Raw genomic sequence first — 13,952 nt, 5'->3', positions numbered from 1 at the left:
ACTGAGAAGGCTTTTGCCATTGACTCAAAATGTTTAAATCAAACCAGTCCACTGGGCAATTGCTCCATTTACTATTTTGCCAACCCTCCCCTGCACACATCACCGTCCAAATATTAAATATTTTCTGTTCTTGTAGCCGCAAGAATCCAATTAAGCTCCTTGTAGCTTTGGATGAAAATCAATCAGCCCATGGCCATTTTTTCTGGGATGATGGTGTAAGCATTGGTAAGTGTCTTTGGATATTTGCATTAAAAGAACAATATACTGTACATTCCAGAACAACAATGAGCTGCTGAAAAATATTTCAATTAATGATGTTCCTTTATTTGAATGTAGCACAAATGGATTTGACAAAACTGGCCACAAAAGAAGGCTGCCTTGCTTGGTGTTTTAGAACCATTACTTTTTTCTGCCTTTTTTGTGTGTTATATACAACATGCACAAAGAGGTTTCTTAAAAAAAATATTTTTGGATTTTGGAATGCAGCATCTGTATTTTTTCAAGTGTATGCAGGCATATTTTTATACAACATTGACTAATTTTTTTTAAGAGGATAAGGTATACGAGAGAAAAGTGTATATATGGTGCACTAATATTATTCATGACAGTGGTGTCCAGCTTGGGATGGAGAACTGGCATGTTATACTTACATGCTGAGTAAATTCCATATTATGTAAACGCAGATAATTATAGATAATTACAGTGCAAAGCAAAACAAATAAGAATTCATGCGTGTAAAGATGAAGCTGTTACTGTTACATATTTTAGATGGTTAATTTAACTATGGAATTAAGTGAATCAATAATTATGAAATACCTGTAAGTGATAAATTGGATACCATTCCGGTGTTATTATTATTATAGTGCTATCATGTTACTATCATTTTCAGATGGAATCGAAACCGGTGTTTACATTACTTATGAATTTTCTGCTGGCCCAGTAAGTATGCTTAATCAATTTTAAATCACAAAAGTAATTTATAAAAATATACAGAAGTTTATTTATATAGAGAGGTATGGGGCATTGGCACTTTGCCAAATTAGAGAATATTAGAGAGGTATAGATATATTCCTAATGTATTTTAAGACTAAATGTTACCCTTGTTCAAGAATGATGTACTTACTTTTATGTAAGTAGATAATTATATTTAAAAAAAATATATAATTATAATTTAAAGTTATACATTGGTAATTTTTAGTATTGCACATAACAAAATAGTCTTCCTAATGCAGGACTCGTATTATGTATTTAAAAAGAAGAATATGCAAACCTATCCTGTACCTCTACAGTATCAAGATATGGATAGCAATACTATGTTTGGAAACATAAAGGATAGCCTCAAGACAGACAATTAAAATCTATTATGACAAAATATGATACAAGTACACTTTTCCAATCTACTAGGAATGTATTAGCATAAGCATATTTTCTTGGTTCATAGAAATGAAATGATTGGTGCAAATAACCAGTAAAATAAATACCTTTCTTTCCAGAATTCTTTGAACTTAGAAGTAACCCATGCTAAATATATTGACCCAAACAATGTGAAATTTGAAGAAATTCAGATTCATGGGCTGTCAAAGCCTATCAGTGACCTTGTGATTAAAAAAGATGGTTTAGTGCAGTCTTCAAATCCTCAAATTTCATATGATGTGGACAAGCAGGTAAATATGGCCATATAAAATTCAACAATGTTTGGAACTATGATATTTTTCAGTGCATTCTTTAAAAAAAGAAAAATATAATCTATACTGTCTATTTTGTAGATTGCAAGTATAAAGGGTATTCAGTTATTGCTGGGTGGAACATACACTTTGGAATGGAATCAATATCTGGAAAGATTTAACTGTTACCCTGAAGAAAACGCAAATAGAGCAGGATGTGAACAACGTGGATGCACCTGGAATGTATGTAGACCATGTGCTTTTTTAACTTTATTGCAATCACTTTAGTCAAATAAAAAAATTAAAATACAGAAATACTGCATGTGTGCACCGCCACTCACACATATATCTGTATTAGATATTCAATAATACTTTACATCTTTTAACCCAAGGGAAATATTGTGTAAAAAGATAAAAAAAATAATATGGAGAAAAAAATTATTGCTTGGAAATTAAAAATAAACTCAAAATACATAGCTTGTATATATATATATAAATATATATATATATATATATATAAATATATATATATATATATATATATATATATATATATATATATATATAAATATATAATGTCGATTATTGTATGCAGTAAGCTATAATGTTTCTGGAGTATCCATTCATAGCTTTTTATTCTTTTGACTATTACAGGTCCCTGCTATACCTGGTGTGCCATCATGTTTCTATCCCAGGAGCTATGGGTACACTGTAAGCAACATAAGAAACACTGCCACGGGTATAACGGCAGATTTAGAAAATGCACAATCCTTTTCACGCTATGGTGATACCTCTCCTCCTATACAAACACTTCATCTTAATGTTATCTACCATGAAAATAACATGCTCCAGTTTAAGGTAAGTCTTCCTTTATTATAACTTTTAATTTTCTTCATACAATATAGATTTTTATGATGAGACAGACATAAGAGCAAATGTTTAAAACCATGGAAGACTAAGTAGCCAGACCTGAGAACGACGTATGTTAAATGTTCCAAGGCATGTTCCTAATCCATGGCCATAACTTCCATTTAATGCAATTGTGTTTGCTAGTCATTTACTTTGTATATTTGTATGAGTTAATTAGAAATAACACTTATAATATAAACAGACTCATTACGTTGGGGGTCAAAAGTTAGACATTCCACTATTGATGAACTTCATTCCCAATGAGACCCCTCTGTTGTTAGTAGATAAAGTTCTACCCCTTTTGACTATCCCGTCGCATTGCAGTTTAATTAACCTAAATTTGCAAGGTTCATTACACATCTGTTTTGTAACCCAGTCATAGAACTGGTGTTCAAATTATAACTTGGCTAAATGCCTAAAGAAGGGGCCTGATTACCTAGAAGGCTTGTGTAAAACATTCTTCCTCTTGTTATTATGAACAATATTGACTAGTCGCTTTGTTTAAGAGCCATAAGCCTTAATATACCAAGCATATTGTAATGAAATAAAGTGAATATTAAATGTGTGAAAATTAACCAAACTTTATATTTATTTATTTATAAATAGATTGATGATCCTAACAACAAAAGATATGAAGTTCCTGTACCAATAAGAACTCCAAACAGTCCAACAAGTACAGAACAGCAAAGGATGTACGATGTTGAAGTTGTAAATAATCCATTTGGCATTCAAATTAAAAGGCGAAGCACTGGGACCATTATGTAAGTAATGATAAATTGTGCATAAAGGAAAAACATTTACAGTAATAATTTAATATTGGAATAGCCCAGGGTTGGCAACATATGACCCATTTAAAAGTTCCTACAGCTCTTTGTAAGTTGGTTAAATCATTTTGTTGTTTAAAGCAGTGTTTTCTTTCCCTAAAACTCTATTTATGTGAGAACAGGAAAATTTTACTCCTAGACAGAAAACACATAGTTTAAACTTCTTCTTCTGATGTATATTTTTTTAACCTGCCATCAAATAATCCTATGGCTTGTCAACCAAACAGTATTATGATCCTGGGAGAATACATTTTAATGCGTTTTATGTATAACTACTAGCTGATCAGTAAGGAGTAAGGTTGAGAGTAAGACAATGTCTTTTACATATACATTAGTACAATTAGTATTTGAGCAGCCACACTGTCAAAGCCATTCCTGTGTTACCCTTGTAATCTTACATGTTTCAATAAAAGGCAGAATATAAAAGGCAGAATGGTTTTGAAGTCAGTTATGTGTAGACAAGGATTTACATGGTCCATATTTTTCCACTGGGCTACTAGAGCATCATATATATATATATATATATATATATATATATATATATATAAACATATCAAGAATTGTATAAGATATGTGGTTCAGAGAAAACAATATTTTAATGGTTTATGCTCCTCTTCTATCATATCTAAACAATGTTTTTAGTTTTGAATCAATAATAAATTGTTTCTACGAATAACGCCTGTCATTGTTGTGAGGCATCATATTCAGCAGTGCTGTAATGATGATAAGGCTACTTTTCAAGTGGTAATTTCTTATACATAACCTAATAGTCTTACTTAACATGCATATATATTTATAATATCACTTTTTCCTTTTCCAGCTGGAATTCTCAGGTTCCTGGGTTTACTTTCTCTGACATGTTTATTCAGATATCAACCATTTTGCCTTCTCATTATATATATGGTCTTGGAGAAACTGAACATAAAACATTCCGACATGACTTAAACTGGCTAACCTGGGGAATGTTTTCCAAAGATCAGCCTCCTGGAGTAAGTATAAACTAAATAGTATGTACCCCGGGACACTTGGGGGAGGGCTAAATAACTTCAACCAGGGGACAAACCAGTATTCCCTAAATCTATGTTGACCTTCATCTCAATTCCAAGTCTCTTCCTCTTCTTCCAACTAGTACATTTCCCTATCCCTCCCACTATATATAATCAAAAAGTTACAAAACTACCTCAATGCTGTGTCTACATTTGTATGCAGTTGATGAGATTTTAGGAATAAGCATAATACATTTCAAGATAAACCTCACCATTAATCTTGGCTTGTTATCACTTTGTACCTATATTTAGTTGTAGATGTTTCATTTATATATTGGCAATGTTTAGTGTTTAACAAAATGATTGGGTGATATCATAAGGAACCCATGATGAATGTTGCATAAATTAATATTAAATAATAATAATAATTTTTATACACAAGCAATAACAGATCACATTTCAGAAAAGTAAGACATTTTTTTAAAATGATCAGCTAAATTCTTACTAAATGGTGGCATGGAGTCTCAAAATAAAAACTCACTGCATATCCATCATTCTTGCTGCAGTATTTTTTGTCATGTGTGGAAAAAGAAAAAAGTCACTTTAGTTCAATGATGATTCATTCCAAAAGTCATAGGCCATATCCAATATGCTTTGAAACCAGGCAGAAATTCCTCCTGACAACAATGGAGATCACATCAGAAGACATTATTCACTATTCTTCTGAGCTTCTACAATATGTCATGTAGTGACATTTCTTGTCAGTGTTTATAAAAAAAGCTATAGCATCTGTCATTCCTCCAAATAAGGTGTGCTTTTTATCTCATGGACTAATATCTTACCTTTCACAGTAAAACATTGCAGATAATAAAAATAATTATTTCATAATTCCAATATCGAACTTTGGTAAAAAAAAAAATATATATATACCATATTTGCTCGATTATAAGACGAGGTTTTTTCCAGAGCAAATGCTCTGAAAAATACCCCTCGTCTTATAATCAGGGTCGTCTTATAATCAGGGTCGTCTTATAATCAGACCTCAAATAGGTCTGATTATGAGACTAAGATCCAGATTCCCCGCAGCGATGCAGGGGACCTGGATCCTCCTGTGTTAACCCCCCCCCCAACTTACCGGTGCTTCTGAGTCCCTGGTGCTTAGTCCGGGCTGCGTGTAGAGCTCTACACAATACAATCGCGTAGAGCTCTACACGCTGCCCGGACTAAGCACCGGGGACTCAGAAGCACCGGTAAGTTGGGGGGGGGGTTAACACAGGAGGATCCAGGCTCAGATGCAGGGGACCTGGATCCTCCTGTGTTATGCGCCCCCCCCAACTCAGAAGCACCGGTAAGTTTGGAGGAGGGAGGGGGAGTGTTAAATGTGGGGTGTAAGGCATTTCTGGAGGCAGAGTGCTCTGTGAAATGCCTTTTAACCCCTTTAATGCCACTCTGCCTCCTGAAATGCCTTTTACCTCCCTATATGCCACTCTGCCCCATAATATGCCTTTTAACCCCCTAAATGCCAGAGTGGCATATAGGGGTATAAGGCATTTCTGGAGGAAGAGTGGCACATAGGGGGTCAAAAGGCATATCATGGGGCACAGTGGCATATAGAGGATTAATGGGCGTATCATGGGGCACAGTGGCATTTAGAGGGTTAAAAGGCATATCATGGGGCACAGTGGCATATATGGGGTATAAGGCATTTCTGGGGCAGAGTGGCAAGCCTGGGGGCAGATGTGCATAACTGGGGGGGCAGGTTGAAAAAAAAAAGGAAATAAAAACAAAATATTTTTCTCAATCATAGCTTTTATTAACAAACAATTGTTCACATAGTTTACATGAACTAACATTTACTGGTAAAACTTTTTTCCTACAGGGTCGTCTTATATTCAGGCTTTTTCTTTTTTTCATAAGTTAATATTCAGATTTTGGGGGGTCGTCTTATAATCAGGGTCGTCTTATAATCAAGCAAATATGGTATATATCTAAAACAGTATTAAAGGAACAGTCTTGTCCTCAAAATTTTATTTTTAATGCATGTTCAAGTCTATTTTACATGGACTCCAATAAATTTTACTATCATAGCATATGCTATTTAGTTATTGAAGTTTAAAAAAAAAGACTTCTGTCCTCCAATAACCACCATCGCTGAAACCAGGAAGCAATTCCATTGAAGACATTGAAGGAGTGTTGAACTCAGCTCCAATTAACAAAAAGTGGGAGTTCTATGGAACATGTGCAAGAAGCATACTCGGGTATGCTGCCTGATTTATTTCCATAGAGGGAGCTGAGGGAGGCGTTATATAAAATAGAAGTCTCATTTTCTACTTTGAATAACCTAACAATGCCTGCACCTATTAAATGCACTGAAATACGCAAAAAGTACTTGAATATGCATTTAACATCCAAATAGGCCCCTGGAATGCTCATTTATGCATAGTAATGAAGTACAAAATGGAAATGGTAATGTGCCAATGTTTAATATGGAATTGGTAATAGAAAAAAATGTTTCTCCAATTATAAATCTTTTATTTTACTATAAAATAAAATGAAAAATGGGAGACAAATTGCAATGTTCAAATAGCATAAGCAAATCTCACATGTCATCATGTATCAAATACTATCAGGATAATACCATAACACCTATTTAAATCTATAAATCAATATGACTGCTTGCTGATAGATTTTATCCTTTCCAGTCATATAGTAAATCACATTAATGCATGCTCTTCCCTTTCTATATTCCTTTGTGCTAATGGATTTCAAACAAAATGCCTTAGCAATTCCCAGCAATTTTTCTTGGTACATTATTCATGCAGGCATGCTTATATATATAATGGGTCTTACGTATCCTTTTTAAATAGAGTGAATTAATATAATTGAGTACAAACTACAATTCTTATGTACTAATTTGTACATTAAAGGGGATCTATGTCTATTAGGCATATATGCATATCGAGTGGGGGCAGTCCAATGGGATTGTGCATAGACCATTTATAGTGCCACTATAAAGAGCATAAAGAAAGGCGCTCTGTTACTATTGGGTGTCTAAGTTATTCAAATGTTAATGCAGGATGTGCCAATGTCCAACATACTTGGGACATAGGGCAATCACCAGCATAGCACACGTGACTGTGGCTACCAATGTAGTGTGAGAAAGATGAGAAGAGGGTATTACACCATCCACTACTGCTAACAAAGCACATTGCTATTTCATGACATTAATAAGGATAATATATATACTGTATATTTGTTTATTGCAGATATGTACTTTTTGGACAATGATCTGGTCCTTTAACAAGATGATCAATCATAAAGGACCAGATCATGGTCCAAAACGTTGATTGATTGGTGTGAAAAAAATGCTGTAAAGTAAGAATGCTTTAAAAAGTAGACATGTGGATTGTTTATTTTTATCATTTAACAAAGTGAGTCAACAAAAAAATTAGGCGCACTTGCCCAAAGTCAGGGATTTTGTAGGGAATTTGGTCAAGAACATGTGATCAATAGGTTCAAATATTACAGGGATGTACGGTATTTCAAGATGGTGACTGAAACATTTATATTTATGTGGTTGTGTCCAAATCTTTTAACTCAATGTTTATTACAGAGGTGGTAGATATCATATTCATGTACCATCATCTGGATTGCAATACCCCTCCTCTTGTCCTCCCTCTAGTCTCTTTTTTTATTGGTGTAAAGATTTACAACTCAATTAGAATTTATGTAACAGAAAAAATACCAGTATAGTAGTATTAGAATAAGATACGATATATCTTGCTTTACTGTAAAAAGAATAATATAATAAAAGAAAAACATTTTTGTTAAGTCAGCAGTCGTAGGCAACATTTATACTTGATTTGACAGTCAAATGTGTGATTTTTTCTTAGAATTTTATTTTTTACCTATAATTTTCACTGTTTTTACAGTATAGACTGAATTCATACGGTGTGCATCCTTTTTACTTGGGCCTTGAAAACGATGGAAATGCTTATGGCGTTTTTCTTCTTAACAGCAATGCAATGGGTAGGCTCAATATCTGCTAATTTGTAGGTACAAATAGACAATGCATTCCTATAAACAAAGTACCTTACTATATAAGTAGAACATATTTTTTTCAGAGTAAACCCATTTTCCAGAAAACTACAAAACTTCAATGCCCGACCTGATCTCTATAGTTTCAACATGATAATGGTGGGCTTAGATTAGCTATCATTCAAAATGCTGCACCGATATTTCCCATGTAGCAACTTTCAAATTTAAATTCACGTTTTAATCAGTTATGCATTATATTTGTGCAAGTGTAAATGGAGAGAGAGAAAACTAAATTTGACCTAAATAAATATGCGTCAGAAAATGATTTTAAGATTGAGATAAATAATCGGTTGTTTTCTAGATTACCTATAGATAATTGGAATAATACAATTTTTTTTCTACAAAATACAGATATTTATGCTGTAAACAAAGTGTTGTATCCCATCAAGGCTGTGATATATCTCTCTATGCTATGCTCTCCTGTAATGATGTTTTATGTACTGAATCTGCTCCTAGATCCCTTATTGCTTTTAGTCTATGCTAATTCTGTAGTAATTACGTATTTCATTTTAAATTAAGAAAAAGTTTTTAGCCTGGGCACAATATTTTCTTTTCTAGATGTGACACTACAGCCAACACCAGCTTTAACTTATCGCACAGTTGGAGGAATTCTAGACTTTTATGTAGTAATGGGTCCCACTCCAGAGATGGTAGTTCAACAGTACACACAAGTAAGACTTGCTATATAACCATTATGTCTATAATGTCAATGAGACCACTTTTTAATTATTGTTTTTTTTAATTCAGCTTGTCGGTCGCCCTGTCATGCCAGCCTACTGGGCACTCGGATTCCAGTTATGCCGCTATGGATATGCGAATGATAAAGAAATCGAAGCGCTATATAATGACATGGTAGCAGCTAACATTCCATATGTAAGTCTGGAATATGGACCAAAGACAGCTAAATCCTGGTTTAGTTAATTTTATTTGTAAATTCAGTTACAAAACTTTCATGGATATTTTCACGAATAGTTAAATGTTGTACAAGTCAAAAAACTAAATATATCAAGATAAAATATGGTGTTTGTACCCATTAGTTTATTAAACAAATTAATTGTCAAGCCTGCCCCGGGGTCTCTGCTGCTCCAATCCTGCATGTCAGAGTACAAATGCTGGGTACCCCGGGGGCATAGTCTTATTGTCCCTTTCCATGGTCTTGTTATTACACCTATGTACCCTCACTCTCCTTGTAGCCCATGCCTATGCAAGAGAAATATTTAGTCTCTAGGTGTTATCGCCTTGTCCTGAGTCCTGCATCGGTTTCCATTTCCTTTCCTTGCTCTGCCAAGTTATCTTATCCTGTTACACCATTGGATCCTGAACTTTGTACCACACCTCTGCTTGGCCTTCACTTTGTTTCCTGCCTTATCCCTGTGTACTGATGTCACAAGTCCTGCTCTGTTATACCCGATCTCGGCCTGCTTCCTTGTTCAAAAATCCCCTGACAATACTGTATATAAGGATATGTAGAAACTAAACTAGTGGACTAGACAGAAATGTTATAGAAGGTGCTCCTCACACCCAGTGTACCAATTTAGGGATTATTTAATTTAGAAGTTAGGTATTGAATCTTCTAGATTATAAAGTTTGAGCAGGTCCCCTCCTCCCATGTTTATATACTATTTGTTATATCCTTTCTACCCATTGTACAGCGCTACGGAATATTATGGCAATTAGAAAACAATAAATAATAATAATATTAGGGCATATTTACTCTCTTATCCTGCGGTTTACACCTTATTTAGTTAGGCACTTCTTAGGTACTCAATATTAACATGATCTTCCAATTGTTATTACATTGTTATTACATTTTACGGTATATTAAGTTTTGGTACTAGGGTTTCAATACCCCCAGGAATCCTTGTAGTACCATATTTTGCACATAGATGAGCCACTGTTTGTATGATAAGATTCTTCCTTTGACTACTCACCAGATTTACCTATTCCTTGCTCTGTTTTAGAAGTAGAATACATGTTTTATAGAAAAATAGAAATATATTACATTATTTTGGTACAGGTAGAATTTTGACTGTTTAGTTGATGAATATCTTGAATGTGGTGTCCATTTTTTTAGGATGTACAATACGCTGACATTGACTATATGGAAAGGCAGATGGATTTCACTTTAAGCCAAGAGTTTTCAGGTCTTCCTAATTTAGTTGACAAGATCAGACAAGACGGAATGAAAATCATCATCATGCTGGTAAAAAAATAAAACAATATGTGTTGGATGAAATGCCTCATTCTTCAAAAAAACTGATATTTCAGGTCATAAGAAGGCAATCTCAGCCACCTGCTTTACTAAACTAAACTGTGAGTTATAAGTTAGTTGAAACAATTAATCACACTGATGTTTCTATGAACTATGGAGAGTCTGCACTTGTAGCAGGAGAAATTCACTGAAATTGATCCTTCGTAATTTTAGACTTTAGCGAATAAACTCCTTTGAGGTGACATGCCCTACACCCTTTACCCAACTGTATACAACAGTATGTACCTCTGAAATACTAAGAGTACAGACAGATGCATTCTAAGTAATCTATCTCGCTAGTTTTAAATGGCATTTATTAAGACTTTGAAATCCATTTAGACCTATACTTTTTAGCAAACATATGCAAGTATTGTGTGTTACCAGGCTTGATAAAGATTTGTACAGCATTGTGAATCTGTATTTTTTCAAAGCTTGCTTTGATTTCAAAAAAGGTGTTGTCATAAGAGAGAAAAAAATAATCTATGGTAGTCTTAGCTTGTCAAAAGTATATTTGTCAGTTTCATTAAAGTTTCTAGTTCTTGCTGCTTTTTAATTCTGATAAAGTTCTTCACAGTGCATCATTTTACAGTTAGGATACAGTGTTGAAGTTACTATATAAATCAATCAATAGTAATAATCTTTGGTGCTTTGGAATATTTAGGAAATTGCATTCCCTTCTGTATGTTATAACTGCATAAACACCACTGTATTCCATACTTATATATGTTTTACAAGGATCACATAGCAAACCTCTGCATTGTTTCATTATAATTACAGTATGGTGTGTGTATGCTTTATTGTTCATTAATCATTGAGATTATATAGCTTTTCCCGATATATTTCCTTATGACAGACAGGGGTATCCAACTCCCACGCAGACTTAGTTTATTGTGTAAATTCTATAATATGGCATTTCATGTTAATTCTTTGTTTAATTTTTAGGATCCAGCTATTGCAGGAAATGAAACCCAGCCTTACCATGCCTTTAACAGAGGAGTTCAAAAAGATGTGTTTATTAAATGGCCAGATAGAAGTGACATTGTATGGGGCAAGGTAACTTGACAAGTGACTTTGGGTTCTAACCTTTATTGGGTGTCAGACTGAAAGTGGTTAGATGTTACACATCATCCAAGACCTTTTGGTATACTATATGCATCTTATTTTTAATATTGTCTTCTTTGGGATACTATAATACAAATATATACCGGTATTTGCAAACATTGGTAAACAGCAACCTTTAGTAGAATACTTGGGTATTCTAGTTTCAGTAACAAGACTAGCAGATAAAAAAAGATCTACTTGAAGTTATAATTTATAATTGCAATTTAAAATAGTTTACAGTTAGCACCACTATAGAGGAATGCATTGACTTTGTGAATAATTTAATATGCATTCTTCAGAAGAAAAGAAAACACACTTACTTGAGAAAGAAGCTGCAGCTCTCGTCCTCTGTGGCCCAATGATTCTTGCTACCAATTACTTACTTGAAGCTGCCAGTCAGTAGTAGGAAAGGGCTCCTATTAAAACCAGTGGCAGCACTTTCCATACATGTGCGCTGAGAGATATTGTGTGCTTAGTGATATCTCTGATTGAACATTTATATCATTTCAGTTATGTAAATGGGTTTAGTCGTATTAGTCCAGTAGATGATGTAAAAAAAAACCAGAGTATTGCACTATGCAGTGATACTTTTTTTTATAGAACGTGAAGAGTTGAAACCCAGTGTCAAAAGAGTGAAAAAATAAAGAAAGAAGCCAAAATACTTTCCTTTCTGGCGGTCGGGTCTATAGCTGCAACCCTACAAAACACTCTCCACGGAATGTTGAAAAGGGGATACAAAATAGACTTCTGTCTAGGGGCGCTTAAAACCACGATCACGAATAGCTCATATACCGATGTAAAAAAGAAAGAAAAAAGGAAAAAGAAAAAATATATAGTGTAATAAAGTAAAAACAATATGACTCCCGCACAAAGCTTCAATGAATGCACTCACAATGTGGATAAGCTTTTGGCGCGTATATCACAACCACTCCTCGGTATATATGTTGTTCCTTTGGCTCCACATATATGCAAGAAAAGAAAATCTAATAGGGTGATATCTTTACCATCAATATGTGTGCTATGCAGTAATGCACTCACATTTAGTAGAGGAATATCAAGCTCATCTGGTTTCTTGTCCTGCAGTGGAGCTGATCCTTTGATGAGGTTCCTGAGAAGTTATGTTGGTTTCCACAAGAAGATTTCTTCAGTATTCCGGTTTAAGAATAAATAAAGTGCAAGTGCTTATGTATATAATAAATAATATATATTCTTAAAATATATGCCCAAAAAATAGATCCAAAGAAGCGGGATGAAGTAAATAAGTAAATAATTTAATCTGGGACTAAGCCCTTGCCACACGCTCGTCGGCAACTACACCATATAGGTGTTAACAAAGTTGTCCCGACGTGTTAAAAAAGTATTTGAACCATTAAAAATATCATAAATAAAAAATATATATAAAAATATAATAAAAAAGACGAATCAAGTCCAAAATAAACGATCCTCAACGCGTTTCGCCGTATATAGAGGCTTCCTCAGGAGGTATGATTGTGGCCGAGTGATGTTCATCCTTTTATGTTTTCCCCGGTCGCATCGTCTGTGTACTTTTCGTTCCGTCCGTCTGTTGCCGTCACGTCATCGCGTATTCGTTATGCCGCGTGCGTGCATGCTGTATGTCCCATCTGTGTGTCATTTTTCATGTTTCGTATCTTCCTACCCATACAATGTATCGAGTACGCATTTCTTCTTGAATCTACATGCGGTGAGGGATCACATATCCCGGGAACAAAAATAAAAAGTTGAATTTGTTAATGCCATGGAGTTTATTTTATTTGAAAACCGGAGGGACGGATTTCGGGGGAGGGGTATTGGTATATAAATAAGATAAACAATCGGCTAGTGGAAATTACAAATACCCATCATATGGGCGGTTCATCATGAAAGACATGATTTTGCACATTTAAATAGGGGTAAATCCTAATCCATAGCCTGGTATATCCATGGCTTATACAAGTGGGTTTGTCAAGAGGTGAGAAAAAAATTGGAAAATCCAGGGATAAGGGGATAAAATATGCTATTCACATTGTAAATATGGTTCAGTTTTCACTTTCTATTTAAATACATCAAATATTCCAGATATGTGCTCATAAAGAAAAGGAATGAATAGGAATAATGCAAT

General features: G+C 34.2%; 1 protein-coding gene across 1 annotated transcript in view; it reads left to right on the top strand.

The window, feature by feature from the left end:
• The window catches only part of LOC149300376 (maltase-glucoamylase-like), an 81,102-nt gene that overhangs the window by 46,298 nt on the left and 20,852 nt on the right, over positions 1–13,952 (top strand). Inside the window, exons 44-55 of the mRNA XM_089485322.1 lie at positions 137–225; positions 890–939; positions 1,494–1,664; positions 1,767–1,907; positions 2,319–2,522; positions 3,180–3,334; positions 4,218–4,386; positions 8,316–8,412; positions 9,040–9,152; positions 9,229–9,354; positions 10,556–10,684; positions 11,675–11,785. Coding sequence (XP_089341448.1) covers positions 137–225; positions 890–939; positions 1,494–1,664; positions 1,767–1,907; positions 2,319–2,522; positions 3,180–3,334; positions 4,218–4,386; positions 8,316–8,412; positions 9,040–9,152; positions 9,229–9,354; positions 10,556–10,684; positions 11,675–11,785 — 1,555 coding nt within the window. The remainder of the gene's footprint in view (positions 1–136; positions 226–889; positions 940–1,493; positions 1,665–1,766; positions 1,908–2,318; positions 2,523–3,179; positions 3,335–4,217; positions 4,387–8,315; positions 8,413–9,039; positions 9,153–9,228; positions 9,355–10,555; positions 10,685–11,674; positions 11,786–13,952) is intronic.

Source organism: Sceloporus occidentalis, unplaced genomic scaffold, assembly GCF_023333645.1.
Source record: "Sceloporus occidentalis isolate IW3139 unplaced genomic scaffold, rSceOcc1.0.p SCAF_25, whole genome shotgun sequence".
Lineage (NCBI taxonomy): Eukaryota > Metazoa > Chordata > Lepidosauria > Squamata > Phrynosomatidae > Sceloporus > Sceloporus occidentalis.
Note: the sequence above shows the minus strand (reverse complement) of the source record. Positions and strands in the feature narration are given on the sequence as shown.